At 43.9% G+C, this 14,734-nt stretch overlaps 1 protein-coding gene across 1 annotated transcript; it reads right to left on the reverse strand.

Moving 5' to 3' along the window:
- Positions 1–6,560: 6,560 nt before the first annotated feature.
- On the reverse strand, positions 6,561–14,475 carry myh6 (myosin, heavy chain 6, cardiac muscle, alpha). The gene is made up of 2 exons (XM_036984725.1): positions 7,776–14,475; positions 6,561–7,553 (listed from the first exon to the last, which is right to left on the reverse strand). The coding sequence occupies exon 1, from the start codon at positions 13,599–13,601 to the stop codon at positions 7,803–7,805; it is 5,799 nt and encodes a 1,932-aa protein (XP_036840620.1). The 5' UTR covers positions 13,602–14,475; the 3' UTR covers positions 6,561–7,553; positions 7,776–7,802.
- Between the last annotated feature and the right edge of the window lie 259 nt (positions 14,476–14,734).

The following is a 14,734-nucleotide window of genomic DNA, read 5'->3' on the forward strand; positions in this document are numbered from 1 at the left end:
CATGGCCGCTATCATGACATCATGACTTCCTCTTTAGAGCTATAGTTAGTCCATCTGTCAATACTCCTGTGACATCATTTCCTGTTTTTACATAGTTTTTTATGCTTTTGGGATCTTGTGTGACACAGTAACAAGAGTGTGTGTGTGTGTGTGTATATGTGTGTGTGTGTGTATGTGTGCGCGCGCGCGCGTGCGTACGTACGTGTGTGTGTGCGTGCGTACGTACGTGTGTGTGTGCGTGCGTACGTATGTATGTGTGTGCGTGCGTGCGTATGTGTGTGTGGCAAAATCTCTTGGTGGCCTTTGAGCAGCGGTGTTGGGTAATAAAGTGTCTGGCGCCAACAGCAGCAGCTGGGCACTATAAACTCAGGGGAGGAGGCACTCTGACTCCTCTTTGGCGCTGCCAGGCACTCAATTACAGCCAATTAACCAATGCACACAAGCCAGACACCCTTAAGGTTATTTTGTATTAAAAATAAAAGATCCCAGAAATGTTCCATAAGCACCAACGGCTTAATCCTCTCAGATTTTGTGCACACATTTGTTTGCATCCCTATTAGTGTCCTTTGCCAAGACAATCAATCCACCTGGCAGGTGTGGCATATCAATAAGCTGATTAAACAGCATTTTCATTAAACAGGTGCACCTTCTGCTGGGGACAATAAAGGCCACTGTAAAATGTGCAGTTTTGTCACAAAACACAATGCCACACAGGGCCTCAAGTTTTGAGGGAGCGTGCAATTGTCATGCTGACAGCAGGGATGTTCTCCAGAATTGTTGTCAGAAAATGTAATGTTAATTTCTCTACCATAAGCCACCTCCAACTTCGTTTTAGAGAATTTGGCTTCACAACAGCAGACCACGTGTATGGCGTTGTGTGGGCAAAGGGTTTGCTGATGTCAACGTTGTTGCCCTATGGTGACGGTGGGGTTATGGTATGGGCACGCGTAAGCTACGGACAACAAACTTAATTGCATTTTATCAATGGCAATTTCAATGCACAGAGATACCGTGACGAGATCCTAAGGCCCATTGTTGTGCCATTCATCTGCCGCCATCACCTCATGTGTCAGCATGATAATGCACGGCCTCATGTCGCAAGGATCTGTACACAATTCCTGGAAGCTGAAAATGTCCCAGTTCCTGGATCGACGTGTACGACAGTGTGTTCCAGTTCCCGCCAATATCCAGTAACATTGCACAGCCATTGAAGAGGAGTGGCACAACATTCCACAGGCCACAATCAACAGCTTGATCAACGCTATGCGAAAGGAGATGTGATGCGCTGCATGAAGTAAATGGTCACACAAGATACTGACTGGTTTTCTGATCCAAGCCCTGAACTATTTTTTAAAAGGTATCTGTTACCAACAGATGCATATCTATATTCCCAGTTATGTGAAATCCAGAGATTAGGGCCTAATGAATTTATTCTAATTGACATTTACATTTTTGTTCAGTATGTTTTACATTTGTTTTTCATTCATATTATTTCAGCACTTTTGTATGGCTACACAATCTATGTTTCATATCTTACATAAAGAAGTGCAGTGTTTGACAGGTTTGAGGTGTTTGACAAGAATGTCCGATTTTAGCAAGGATGGGTGTGTGTGTCTGTCTGTTTGTGTCTCTCTGCGTGTGCACGAGCGTGCGTGTGTCCCAAAGTTATTACAGTTTTGTTATTTTAACTTTTTTTATTTCTATTAGTTGTTTATTTGGAATTCAGTTTAGTTTCAGTTGTCAGACCTGATTGGCTAGTATTTACTTCATTTCAAATGTGCAGAAGTATTTCTATTTTGTTTTTATATTATTAAGTTTCAGTTTTAGTTTTAGTGTTAGGGAGAGAACATGTGTGGCTTGGAGACATTATGTTGTCTATGTCAGGGGGACAGCAGTGCATAATGGGATGGGTCAGGTCATAGGTCAGGTTTAATAGGGCAATCAGCAGTTGCTGCATCCATTGTTTTACTTATAAATTATGTGTACACATTGATTCTTGAAGAATATAACTTATAAATGCCTCATTAGCTTAGTTCGATTGTCGGTCCCCGTCAGAATCCAAAATATAAGCTTGCAATGTGCAATGTGACTTGGATTTAAAAGGAATAGCGCTAACACTGGTGTAAAAAGATATGGCAGGAAGGAACCTCTTTCTCACCCATGTTCACACCAATCCAATGCTTTTCACCGTAGTAGGACAAGTTAGCTACATAGCCTGTTTTTTCCCTGTTAGCTTGTGATAGTGATGTCGTCTCAGATATCCCAGACCTTGGAGTATTGTAAGCTAGGCAAGCAACTCATCTGTCTAGAGGCTAATAGTGACATCGCCATCTCCTGCCAGCATTTACCCTCCAGATTCAGTAGCTTGAAAACGTCCCGAAAAGATTGAATAACGCATTGGAAACCCAATTGGATTTTTGCCCAAAATGTAGATAAAAACTAAAACAACATAATTCATGATAGTGTTTTTTATATATTTGAGTTAGTAAATTTTGGAGTCAAAGATAATAGTTTCATTGTTGTTTTAGTTATAGGTTTGTTAATTATTTTTACTTCAGTTTACAAAATACTTTTTCATTATTTGTTTTCATTTTAATTTCAGTTTTAGGTTACTATAATAACCCAGGTGAATGCACTGAAAAATGAGTCTTGATATTCACAACACCTCCAAAGATGCCTTAGAATATCTTTGTCATACAAACCAATACCCAAACTATCTTCACCTTATGGGTCTGCAAGCTGTGCTGTGATTCATCCCTTCTGATTTGCCCACAACCAAACAGAATGAGATACAGCCTGAGATAAAGGGTCTTGGTGCCTGGTTCTAATTGGCCACCGTCTGCACATCAAACAGGCCTCTCTCTCTCTTTTCACCCCTAGCCACCTCAACTAGAGGAGATCAGAGAGAGAGAGAGAGAGAGAGAGAGAGAGAGAGAGAGAGAGAGAGAGAGAGAGAGAGACATAGAGAGCGAGAGAGAGAGGGAGGGAGAGAGAGAGACAGAGAGAGAGAGAGAGAGAGAGAGGGAGGGAGAGAGAGAGACATAGAGAGAGATAGAGAGAGAGAGAGAGAGAGAGACGGAGAGAGACAGAGAGAAAGAGAGAGAGAGGGAGAGAGAGAGAGAGAGAGAGAGAGAGAGAGAGAGAGAGAGAGCGGCATAATAGTGTTGAAACACAATGAGTGAGTGTGCATGCACCTTTATCTGTCAATGCGTGTGCGTGCACAAATGTGTGTGTATACCTGTATCTGGGGGAGAGCGGGACATGAGACAGACACCAACACAGCCCTGAAAGGGGGCAGGTACTGCTCCACGTAAAATGTGACACACCGTGGTCACTGTCAGGTTTAGCACGTGCCCTGGTAACCCCCCCTGATATATCTAGTAGTTTTCAATTAAATCCCTTATTCATTTAAACATGGTTTCATATGATTTTTCCTCATCCCGACTATACATCTTGTTATTTATTATGTACGAAATGACATTTGAGGAAATCTTCTTAACACTGCCCTGTTTTTGTCCTACACAAGAGCACAAATAGAAGTATATATCATCCGAATCATAAACATGTTAATCCTATTTGGATGATATACTGTAAATTTACTGAACTGTACACTGTACGCACACACATACATACATATATACACTGTATATACAGTGCCTTCAGAGAGTATTCAGATCCCTTGACCTTTTACACATTTTGTTACATTACAGCCTTATTCTAAAATGTATTAAATTGTTTTTGTCCCTTGTCAATCTATACACAATACCACATAATGACAAAGCAAAAACTTTTTTTTTATTACAAATAAAAACGGAAATATCACATTTACATACGTTTTCTGACCCTTCACTTAGTACTTTGTTGAAGCAACTTTGGCAGCGATTACAGCATCAAGTCTTCTTGGGTATGACGCTACAAGCTTGGCACACCTGTATTTGGGGAGTTACTCCCATTCTTCTCTGCAGGCGGGCTGTCATGTCCATTTTACTGAGGAGTGGCTTCCGTCTGGCCACTCTACCATAAAGGCCTGATTGGTGGAATGCAGCAAAGATGGTTGTCCTTCTGGAAGTTTCTCCCATCTCCACAGAGGAACGCTAGAACTCTGTCAGAGTGACCATCGGGTTCTTGGTCACCTCCCTGACCAAGGCCCTTCTCACCCAATTGCTCAGTTTGGCCAGGCGGCCAGCTCTAGGAAGAGTCTTGGTGGTTCCAAATTTGATGGAGGCCACTGTGTTGTTGGGGACCTCCTTCAATGTTGCAGAAATGTTTTTGATCATCCAGGAGTCCACGTGTGGTAAATTCAATTGACTGGACATGATTTGGAGAGGAAAACATCTGTCTATATAAGGTCCCAAAGTTGACAGTGCATGTCAGAGCAAAAAACAAGCCATGAGGTCGAAAACATTTTCCATAGAGCTCCGAGACAGGATGTGTCGAGGCACAGATCTTGGGAAGGGTACAATCTCAAGGAGGATCAATGGAAACAGGATTCACCTGAGCTCAATTTCGAGTCTCATAGGAAAAGGTCTGAATACTTATGTAAATAAGGTATGTCTGTTTTTATACATTTGCTCAAATAATTATGGGGTATTGTGTGTAGGTTGCTGAGGATTTTTATTTATTTTAATCCATTTTAGAATAAGGCTGTAATGTAACAAAATATGGAAAAAGTAAAGGAGTCTGAATACTTTCCGAAGGTACTGAGTATATACAGTACCAGTCAAAAGTTTGGACACATACTCATTCAAGTGTTATTCTTATTTTTTACAATTTTCTACATTGTAGAATAATAGTGAATACATAATCTATGAAATAACACATACAGAATCATGTAGTTAAGATGTGTCTGTTACTTGAACTCTGTGAAGCATTTGGGCTGCAATTTCTGAGGCTGGTAACTGTAATGAACTTATCCTCTGCAGCAGAGGTAACTCTGAGTCTTCCTTTCCTGTGGCGGTCCTCATGAGAGTCAGTTTCATCATAGCGCTTGATGGTTTTTGCGACTGCATTTGAAGAAACTTTCAAAGTTCTTGACTTTTCCGGATTGACTGACCTTCATGTCTTAAAGTATTGATGGACTGTTGTTTCTCTTTGCTTATTTAAGCTTTTCTTGCCATAATATGGACTTGGTCTTTTACCAAATTGGGCTATCTTATGTATACCACCCCTACCTTCTAACACAACACAACTGATCGACTCAAACGCATTAAGAAGGAAAGAAATTCCACAAATGAACTTTTAACAAGACACACCTGTTAATTTCAATGCATTCCAGGTGACTACAACATGAAGCTGGTTGAGAGAATGTCCAAGAGTATGCAAAGCTGTCATCAAGGCAAACAGTGGATACTTTTTTTGTGGTTACTAATTTCATAGTTTTCACTATTATTGTGCAATGTAGAAAATAGTGTAAAAAAGAAGAAGAAAGAGGCTGTGTGTGTAGGTTGTATGACACAAATCGAATCAAATCAAAGTTGGTCACGTACGCCGAATACGTTGAAATGCTTACTTACAGGCTCTAACCAATAGTGGGAAAAAAGGTGTGTGTGTGTGTGTGTGTGTGTGTGTGTGTGTGTGTGTGTGTGTGTGTGTGTGTGTGTGTGTAGGTGTGTGTAGGTGTGTGTGTGTGTGTGTGTATGTGTAGGTAAGTAAAGAAATGAAACAGTAAAAAAATATTTGAAGCAAGGCTATATACAGACACCGGTTAGAGTCCGAGTCAGAATTAAAGGAGAATTATATTTATATTAAATATTTTGTTAGTTTGTCTTTGCTGTGAGTACTACGAATGTGTTTCACATTCTGTTGTTAATGTTATTAATTTTCTTTGTAAAGTAGTTTTAACGAATCACAAACATTCCCCATTAACACCTCTAGAGGTCAGTATTGGTCAAGATATGCTGTCATTGATCAGCGAGAATACAATTGACACAATTTCAAATACTGTGCAATCCCTGATTCTTGTTTGTTTCAGTAAAACGATAGATCTATTTACAGGTAGGGAATGAACTAGCTCATTTTAAAGAGACAGATATGTGACTCTAATAGGAAAAGGGCGGGATATAATGCACTTCCCCCTCTGACCCTGCCAAAACAAGAGGAATACATTTGTTCGGCTACCTGATCGGATCGGTGTGTGACTGAGTGTACCTGTATTTGGCATGTGTAGCCTTTGGCTATGTAGATAAGCAGGCCTCAGCGATCATGGTGCATTTTAAACCCTTCTGTTTTGACACTACAATATCGAAGTAATCCATTTTCTAAAAATGGGAGCTTAGTAGAACTAGTGTATGATTTTACTTAACAAAAATGAATGCTTTTAAACCAAACCCAGCACAGTTGCAGTGACAGTTTCAGTCTGGCCGGGCGAAGATCCTCTCCCCCTTGTTTGATGAGAAGCTGTGGGGTTGGGATCGAGTACAGGCCTGTTACCCTGTTTTCCCTGTATTCTGATGTATCACACACCTGCCAAGTATTTTACATTCCTCAAACTTTATTCATCAAATGACATAATTCTTAGAAAAACCAGAGTATGTAGACATTAAGCAATGTATTGGAGGCAGTTTTTAGTGCAGAGCAGTGCTTTATTTTCCTAGTTGTAATACAATGTTGTTAGTTTAAGATGTTTTAAGGATTTGAGATGTTATGGTGCACAGTTGGCAGCATTCATTTCCAATGTACTTTACAAATGTGGAGACAATTTGGTATTGTTACATTGACAATGGACACACTGTTGGAACAGATTCAAATGAAAGGCTGACATTAACTCATGTTTTGGGAGTTATATATAATTTAAGGAAACATCTTTGTTGACATCAAAACATTTCCCATCCTTTTTCTCTGCTTTAGATCAACAATATTACACAGCATGTCCCGCTACGGTTTACAGACTGTCCTCAAAAACAACATGACCACTTACTAGACATGAAGCCACGCTTACACATCCACCAATGCATCTTTCTGCTGTATAGTTTAAACATGTGTGTATGATGCAGTAAAGACATGCACAGGCCCTAAGCAAGACATTTATGTAATCATCATAACCAACCACGGTATTCACATTTCACTTTAACTGTGTAATTACAATACAATGTGATTTATGTTGCACAGGGAAATTATTTAGGGCATTAGAATTAGGTGTGTATTCTTAAACCAATGAAGCCTATTCCTATTAAATAATTAGGTGCATGCATTCAATAATATGATTATTGTGATTACTCTCATTACTATAATAGCTTGATTAAAACATTTACATGCTTTGCAAGAAGATCGATTTCCCTTCTAATCCGGTTAACATGGACAGCTGTTAATCAGGCTACCTGATGAGGCTTTGAAAAATGTAGAAAATACCCTAGCAACTTAAACGTTTTATCACAGTGATCATATACTTTTTGGGAAGCCTATTTGATTCCGAGATTAGACATATAAAGTTTGCATCTGAAAATCATTTCTATAATGCATACTTTCCAAACTCACTTCACTCGTGCCGAAGAGGGAGGATCGCACTGCTGGTGAGAGCAGATCAAATACACAGCAGGAACTCCGATGAAGGTGTCCTAATTATTCAAAAGATTGCAAAAAAAAATCTCAGTGTTTTAATCGGTTTATGACCTTACAGCGATTAAGATAATCAGAGTAAGTAAGGAAGTAATATTGAATTATAATTATGCATGTAAAACATACTCATTGTCTAGAATATGGGTTATATTCTTCATATCCTACATTCTGTTCTATAATGCAATTGTGAGAAAAAGGTGTAATTGTTCTAATCAACACACCTGTGACATTGCTCTTTTGGGACCTCCTCACTCATCCAAGCCCTTCTTGCCGGACCCGTCCCTGGTCTTGGCCCGGAGTTTGTTCACCTGGGACTCGGCTATGTCTGCTCGCTCTTCAGCCTCCTCCAGCTCATGCTGCAGCTTGCGGAACTTGGCCAGGTTGGCATTGGCCTGTTCCTCTGCCTCCTCGGAGGCGCGCTTGTAGGACTTCACCTTCAGCTGCAGCTTGTCCACCAGGTCCTGGATGCGAGCCATGTTCTTGCGATCCTCCGTCGTCTGGTAGGTGAGCTCCTTGATGCGCCGCTCGTACTTGCGCACCCCCTTGATTGACTCTGTGCCCCTCTTCTGCTCCGCCTCCAGCTCGCTCTCCAACTCCTTGATGCGTAACTCCAGCTTTTGGAGCTGCTTCTTCCCACCCTTCATTGCGATTTGTTCTGCCTCATCCAAACGGTGCTGCAGGTCCTTAATGGTCTGCTCCATATTCTTCTTCATACGCTCCAGGTGGGCGCTAGTGTCTTGCTCCTTCTTCAGCTCCTCGGCCATCATGGCTGCATCGGTGATGGCCTTCTTGGCCTTCTCTTCAGCATTGCGGTTTTCCTGTACAGCTTCCTCCACCTCGGTCTGCAGTTGGAGCAGATCAGCCTCTTGTTTCTTCTTCTGGTTGATAAGGCCTGTGTTTTGAGAGTGCAGGAGCTGCATGCGCTCTGTGGCTTCAGTGAGCTCCTGTTCGGCCAGCTTGCGGCAACGCTCTGTCTGCTCAAGAACACCCCGAAGTTCCTCCAGCTCCGCTTGGAACAGATTGTTCCTGCGCTCCAAGAGAGCAATGTTCTCCTTCAGGTCTTCATTCCCGTGTGTAGAGTCATCCAGCTGCAGCTGGGTATCCTTCAGATATGACTGGCTGCTCTTAAGCTGCTTTTGGGCATCAGCCGCCTGTCTGTTGGCTTGGCTAAGCTGGATCTCCATCTCGTTGAGGTCGCCTTCCATCTTCTTCTTGACTCTCAGGGCCTCGTTGCGGCTCCTGGTCTCAGACTCGAGGGAGGTCTGCAGTGACTCTACCATGCGCTGGTAATTCCTCTTGACCTGTTCCATTTCCTCATCTTTCTCGGCCAGCTTGCGCTCAATATCCGCCTTCACCTGGTTGAACTCCAGCTGTGCCCGAAGGATTTTGCCCTCTTCGTGCTCCAGGGAACCTTCTGCCTCCTCAAGTGCTGACTGGAGCTCTGCTTTCTCTTGCTCCAGCTGCTTCCGAAGTTTCTCCAATTCATGGGCGCTTTTCCCTCCCTCACCAAGTTGATCAGTAAGGTCAGAGATCTCCTCCTGCAGGTTCTTGTTCTCCCTTTGAATGGTCTCCAGGTGATCCAAGGACTCCTCATAGGCATTCTTCAATTTGAAGAGCTCAGTGCTGAGAGACCGAGCCTCCTTCTGGGAACCCTCGAGCTCACACTGTGACTCCTCATACTTCTGCTTCCACTCAGCCATGACTTTGTCAAAGGTTCTCTGCTTCTTGTCCAGAGCTGCAGATGCTGCATTAGATCTTTCAAGATCCAACATCAGGTCCTCAATTTCATTTTGTAGGCGACTCTTGGTCTTTTCGAGGGAGGAACACTTTGCGTTCACAGCCTCCACAGCCTCCTCTGCTTCTTGCAGTCTTTGGACTAACTTCTTTTTAGCTTCCTCCAGCTCCTCAGTTTTCTGGATTCCATCAGTCTCATACCTTGCCCTCCATGTGGACACTTCAGTGTTGGCCTTGGATAGTGCCCTCTGCAGCTCTGCCTTGGCCTCCTGCTCCTCCTCAAACTGTTCTCTGAGCAGGTCACAGTCATGACGGGAAGACTGCACGGCATGGGCCAGTGAATTCTTTGCCTTGACCTCCTCCTCGAGCTGCCTGCGCATATCCTCCACCTGCTGGGTGTAGGAGCTCTTGCCCCTGGTGAGTTGTGAAATCAGGCACTCTTTCTCCTCCAACTGACGTCCCAACTCTCCATTTTCAGTGAGCAGCCTGGCCCTCTGTGAGGAGAAGTCATTGAGGGACCTCTGGGCCTCCTCATACTTGGTCTTGTTCTCATTCATATTGTCTTCCATTGATCGGCACATCTTCTCCATGTTGGATTTGGCCTTCACCACACTCTCCATATTTGAGGACAGGTCGTCTAGCTCCAGCTTCAGCTCACTCTTCTCTTTCTCTAGCTTCTGCTTGACACGCTGGAGGTTGTCGATTTGCTCACCCAGTTCGGCCACACTGTCCGCATGCTTCTTCCTCAAGGATGCAGCAGTAGCCTCATGTTGAAGCGTGGATTCCTCCAGGTCCCTACGAAGTTTCAGAAATTCGTTCTCTCTCTTCTTGTTGAGCTCCACCTGGGCAGATGTGGCCCCTCCTGCTTCCTCCAAACGCTCACTTATGTCTTCTAGTTCGCGGGAGAGATCAGATCGCTGCTTCTCCACTTTGGCTCGGGCTGCTCGCTCAGCGTCCAACTCCTCTTCAAGCTCTTCAATTCGTGCCTGGCTTTCCTTCAGTTTCTTCTGGAACTGAACTCCAGCCACCTGCTCATCCTCAATCTTTACAGTCAGGCTGCTCATCTCAAAGTCTTTCTTCTTGAGTTTCTCATCTAGCTGTTGTTTGTCATTCTCCAAATCCATCAAATTCTCTTGGTTCAGTTTTAGGTCTCCTTCAAGCTTTCTCTTGGAGCGCTCAAGCTCCATTCTGACTTTCTTTTCGTGTTCCAGGGAGCCCTCAAGGTCATCCACCTGTTGCTCCAGCTTAGCTTTAGCTTTGGTCAAGGTGTTGGCTTTGTCCTCCTCACTCTGTAGGTCATCGAGTGTCTGCTGATGAGCCTCCTGTAGTGCCTTCTTCTCTTTGGTCAGCTTCATAATGTTTTCATCCTGGGAAGCCATCTCCTCTGTGAGGTTCTTCACCTTGTTCTCTGTGGCATGTTTCTCTTTCTCAACCTTGGCTAATGTCAGCTCAAGGTCATCTATATCTTTCTTCAACTCAGAGCATTCATCCTCCAGCTTGCGTTTCTTTGCTGTGAGATCTGCATTCATCTCCTCTTCATCCTCCATACGTTCTGTCAGTTCTTTCACTTTTGCTTCCATTTGGATCTTACTTTTTATGAGCTGCTCACAGCGCTCTTCAGCATCTGTTAGTGTGTCCTGCTCAGACTGGCATTGTAGGAGCAGGTCATTCTTCTCTTGGAGAATACTCACCACTTTCTCCTCGAGCTCCTTCCGTCTTGCTTCTGATTTCTCAAAGGCCTCTTTGAGCTTAGTGAACTCGTCCTTTATGTTTGCCATCTCCTTGTCAGACTCAGCACTCTTCAGCAGTGGCTTGATTTTGAAGAACATCTTCATCCAGGGCCAGTTCTTAACCCCTAAAAAGGCGCGAAGGTTCCACTGGATGACCATTAGAGCATCCCTGCGTTCCACAAGCTTCTGGTACTCTGCCCTCATGAGTATGGCTCTTGCGTTGGCCTGGATCATTGTAATGATGCGGGAGAGTTGTTCATCTCGCATCTCCTCCAACGTACCCAGCAAGCCTGCTTTGAAGAAGACCTTGGTGTTGCCAAACCGGTACTGAGTGTGGTCAATGTCCAATGATCCCAGCAGCTTTTCAGCGGCTTTCTTGGAGTCGATAAACTGGCCCTCAGGAATGACGGATGCATTCAGGATTCTATATCTCTGTTTGAAGTCGCCATAGAGGACTCTGTTTGGGAAGCCCTTTCTGCAGATTCGAATGCCCTCCAGCACACCGTTACAGCGAAGCTGGTGCATCACAAGGCAGTTGTCCATGGTCCCTGGCGTTTTGCTCTCATTTGGGATCAAGCAGCGGACAAAGTGGGGATGGGTGGTTTTCAGGGTGCTCATCAGCTTGTTTAGGTTTTCCCTGTGAAGTGCAGATACAGTCTGGAAAGCAGACCCTTTCTTTTTGGCTCCTTTTCCACCAGCTTTGTCACCTCCCTCCGTTGCTATGATGGCAAAAAGATGACTCAACAGCTTGAGGGAGGATTTTGCATAAAGACCACACACTGTTTCATTCAATGGATCTTTGTTCTTCACCAGCCAGCCAGAAATATTGTAATCAACAGTGCCAGCATAGTGGAGCAGGGCAAAGTGTGCCTCTGCCTTGCCCTTACCTGGAATTGGCTTCTGAAACATTCTATTCTTGCCCAAATGGTTGTCATATAGCTTAGCCTTAAAGGTCTGGTCACTGGCCTTGGGGAACATGCACTCTTCCTCTAGAATTGACATGATCCCAAGTGGCTTTTCAATGAGGTCAATGCAAGCTTGCAAGTCCATCCCAAAGTCGATGAACTCCCAGTCAATGCCCTCCTTTTTGTACTCCTCTTGCTCGAGCACAAACATGTGATGATTGAAAAACTGTTGCAGTCTCTCATTTGTGAAGTTGATGCAGAGCTGTTCAAAGGTGTTGAAATCAAAGATCTCAAATCCAGCAATGTCCAGTACGCCTATGAAATGCTGGCGTGCCTGTTTTGTGTCAAGGGAGTGGTTGATTCTCACCACCATCCAGTTGAACATCTTTTCATACACTGACTTAGCCAATGCACCGAGGGAATAGTAGACCTGATCTACACCTTGACCTTTGGTGACATACTCATTGCCAACCTTGACTCTGGGATGGCAAAGTCCTTTAATCAGATCTGCAGAGTTTATCCCCATTAGGTAAGCTGACTTGTCAGCAGCCTCTGTACCGTCAGGCTCTGCCTGCTCCTCCCGCTGCTTTTGTTTGAACCTCATGTTGCCGTAGTGCATTATGGCACCTGTCAACTTGTAGACCCCCTGTTTTTCCTCTGCAGTAAAGCCGAGCACATCGAAGGCACTATCAGTGGCCATCAGTTCCTCAGAATCATTGATGGATGCTACTGTTACTTCTCCTTGGGAGATGTAGGAGTAGTCATATGGATTGTTGGTGATTAACAGCAAGTCCAACAGCTCTGGTTTTTGATTGGACAATATCTGGAAGAAAATATGGTAGTTCCTCTCAGCTTTGAGCTGAAAGGTGATACGGGACTTCTCAAGAAGGTAAGTCTCTACGTCGGCAGAGGACAGTTTCCCACTGGTCCCGAAGTGAATACGGATGAATTTGCCGAAACGTGATGAGTTGTCATTTCTCAGTGTTTTGGCATTACCGAAAGCCTCCAGTGCAGGGTTAGCCTGGATGATTTGATCTTCCAGGGTACCCTTGCTTGGATCCCTCTTAACACCACTAACTGCTGCAATGCTGGCAAAGTACTGGATGACTCTCTTGGTGTTGACAGTCTTTCCAGCACCGGATTCTCCGGTGATAAGAACAGACTGGTTCTCCCGATCAGTAAGCATATACTGGTAGGCGTTATCTGAGATGGAGAAGATGTGAGGGGGGGCTTCAGTCCTCTTCTTCCCCCTGTAGGCAGACACCACCTCAGAGTCATAGACAGGAAGCCACTTGTATGGGTTCACTGTCACACAGAACAGCCCTGAGTAGGTGTAGATCATCCAGGCTGCGTAACGCTCTTTGAGGTTAAACAGAACAGCTGGCTCATGGAGGAAGGTGAACATGGCCATGTCTTCGATTTTATCGTATTTTGGCGGGTTCTGGGGATGGACGTCCACCTCCTTGACGGTCACGATAGTCTGGTCCTCCCTCTTTACGATCACCTTTCCCCCCTCTTTGCTTTGGATCTGCCCCTTGACATATTCCACTTTGTCATCAACCACAAAGCATTCAGTCTTGATGTCAAAAGCCCTGGTCTGGGCTTCCAGGCGCTCCTTGTCTGACTTCCTCAGAAAGTGAGCAGCCTTCCCAAACTCGGCCATGAGAGCATCACCCATTGTTGCTGTTGGAGGTCCACAGACAAAGAGATAATCAGTTGGGGTGAACACAGAGCAAAGATCTTGTTGCTGTTGACTCTGTGGGTAACTGCGAGCTCATCTCTGCTGTCTGATCTTTATAAAGGGGAACCGAAGGCCAAATTAGGATGTAGCTGGTGGCATGACAAAAAAAAGAACCCAATTTTATCCCAAGACTGAGAAGTGCCTTGGGGGCAGTTTCCAAGACCTTTAGCTGTTAGTATCCATTTTAGGGAAAGTGACATGTCTCTGCTTATCTCCTGCTTTCACCCTCCTTGAAATACATTCCACACAGCTCTGCCTAATAGACCTACCCTGTCTATGTTTACTGTAGCTCTTTAGCATTGGGTGTCCATTCATATTTGGTATATTGAACCGTATTATGCAAGAGAAGTACACAAAATTGGACAATTTTGAGAGATCATAACTGACAGTAGATATTGCAGTGTTCAGCTGAATAGTCGTGACATGGGGGTTTGGCTGAATTGGTTCCTTATCTGTGGTCGGCTGCTTGCCACGGTCCTTATCTAAGAGATGACATAGACACCTCTCACAGCTCTCACAAAACAAGCTGTCTCGGCTCATCTCCACTCAACAATGCCCTTCAAATAGCACAGCACACAAAGGCACTCTGGCCTTTTTTAATGGGGTGTTTCACTGATTCAGGTCTGCACATAAGTCGTATATGGATTCTCAAAATGTGTAGAGGTTATTTAGTTACATTCTACTGTATATGGCAGTCTGGTAGTTACCCAGGATCTACTGGACAATTACATGGTAAAAGGTAATTGCGTAATAACAACCACATTATTGATATTTTGTTTGTTTGTGATGAATTAAAGGCCCAGTGCAGTCAAAAACTTGATTGTTCTGTGTTTTACATATATTTCCACTCTATGAGGTTGGAATAATAGTGATATTGTGAAAATTATGATAATGCCCTTTTAGTGTAAGAGCTGTTTGTGGTGGGATGGAGTTTTGGCCTCCCTGGTGTCATCAACAGGCGATGAAATAGTTCCCTAACCTCTTTGCCAATAACAGCTAGTTTTCCCCTCCCCACTCAGACCACTCCCAGACAGTCATAGCAAAACTCTTGCTTAAGAAATTGCTCTTTG

Source organism: Oncorhynchus mykiss, chromosome 8 (assembly GCF_013265735.2).
Source record: "Oncorhynchus mykiss isolate Arlee chromosome 8, USDA_OmykA_1.1, whole genome shotgun sequence".
Taxonomy (NCBI): Eukaryota; Metazoa; Chordata; class Actinopteri; order Salmoniformes; family Salmonidae; genus Oncorhynchus; species Oncorhynchus mykiss.

Coding starts and splice junctions, on each gene's coding strand:
- myh6 (XM_036984725.1), bottom strand. CDS start 13,601: ATGGGTGATGCTCTCATGGCCGAGTTTGGGAAGGCTGCTCACTTTCTG.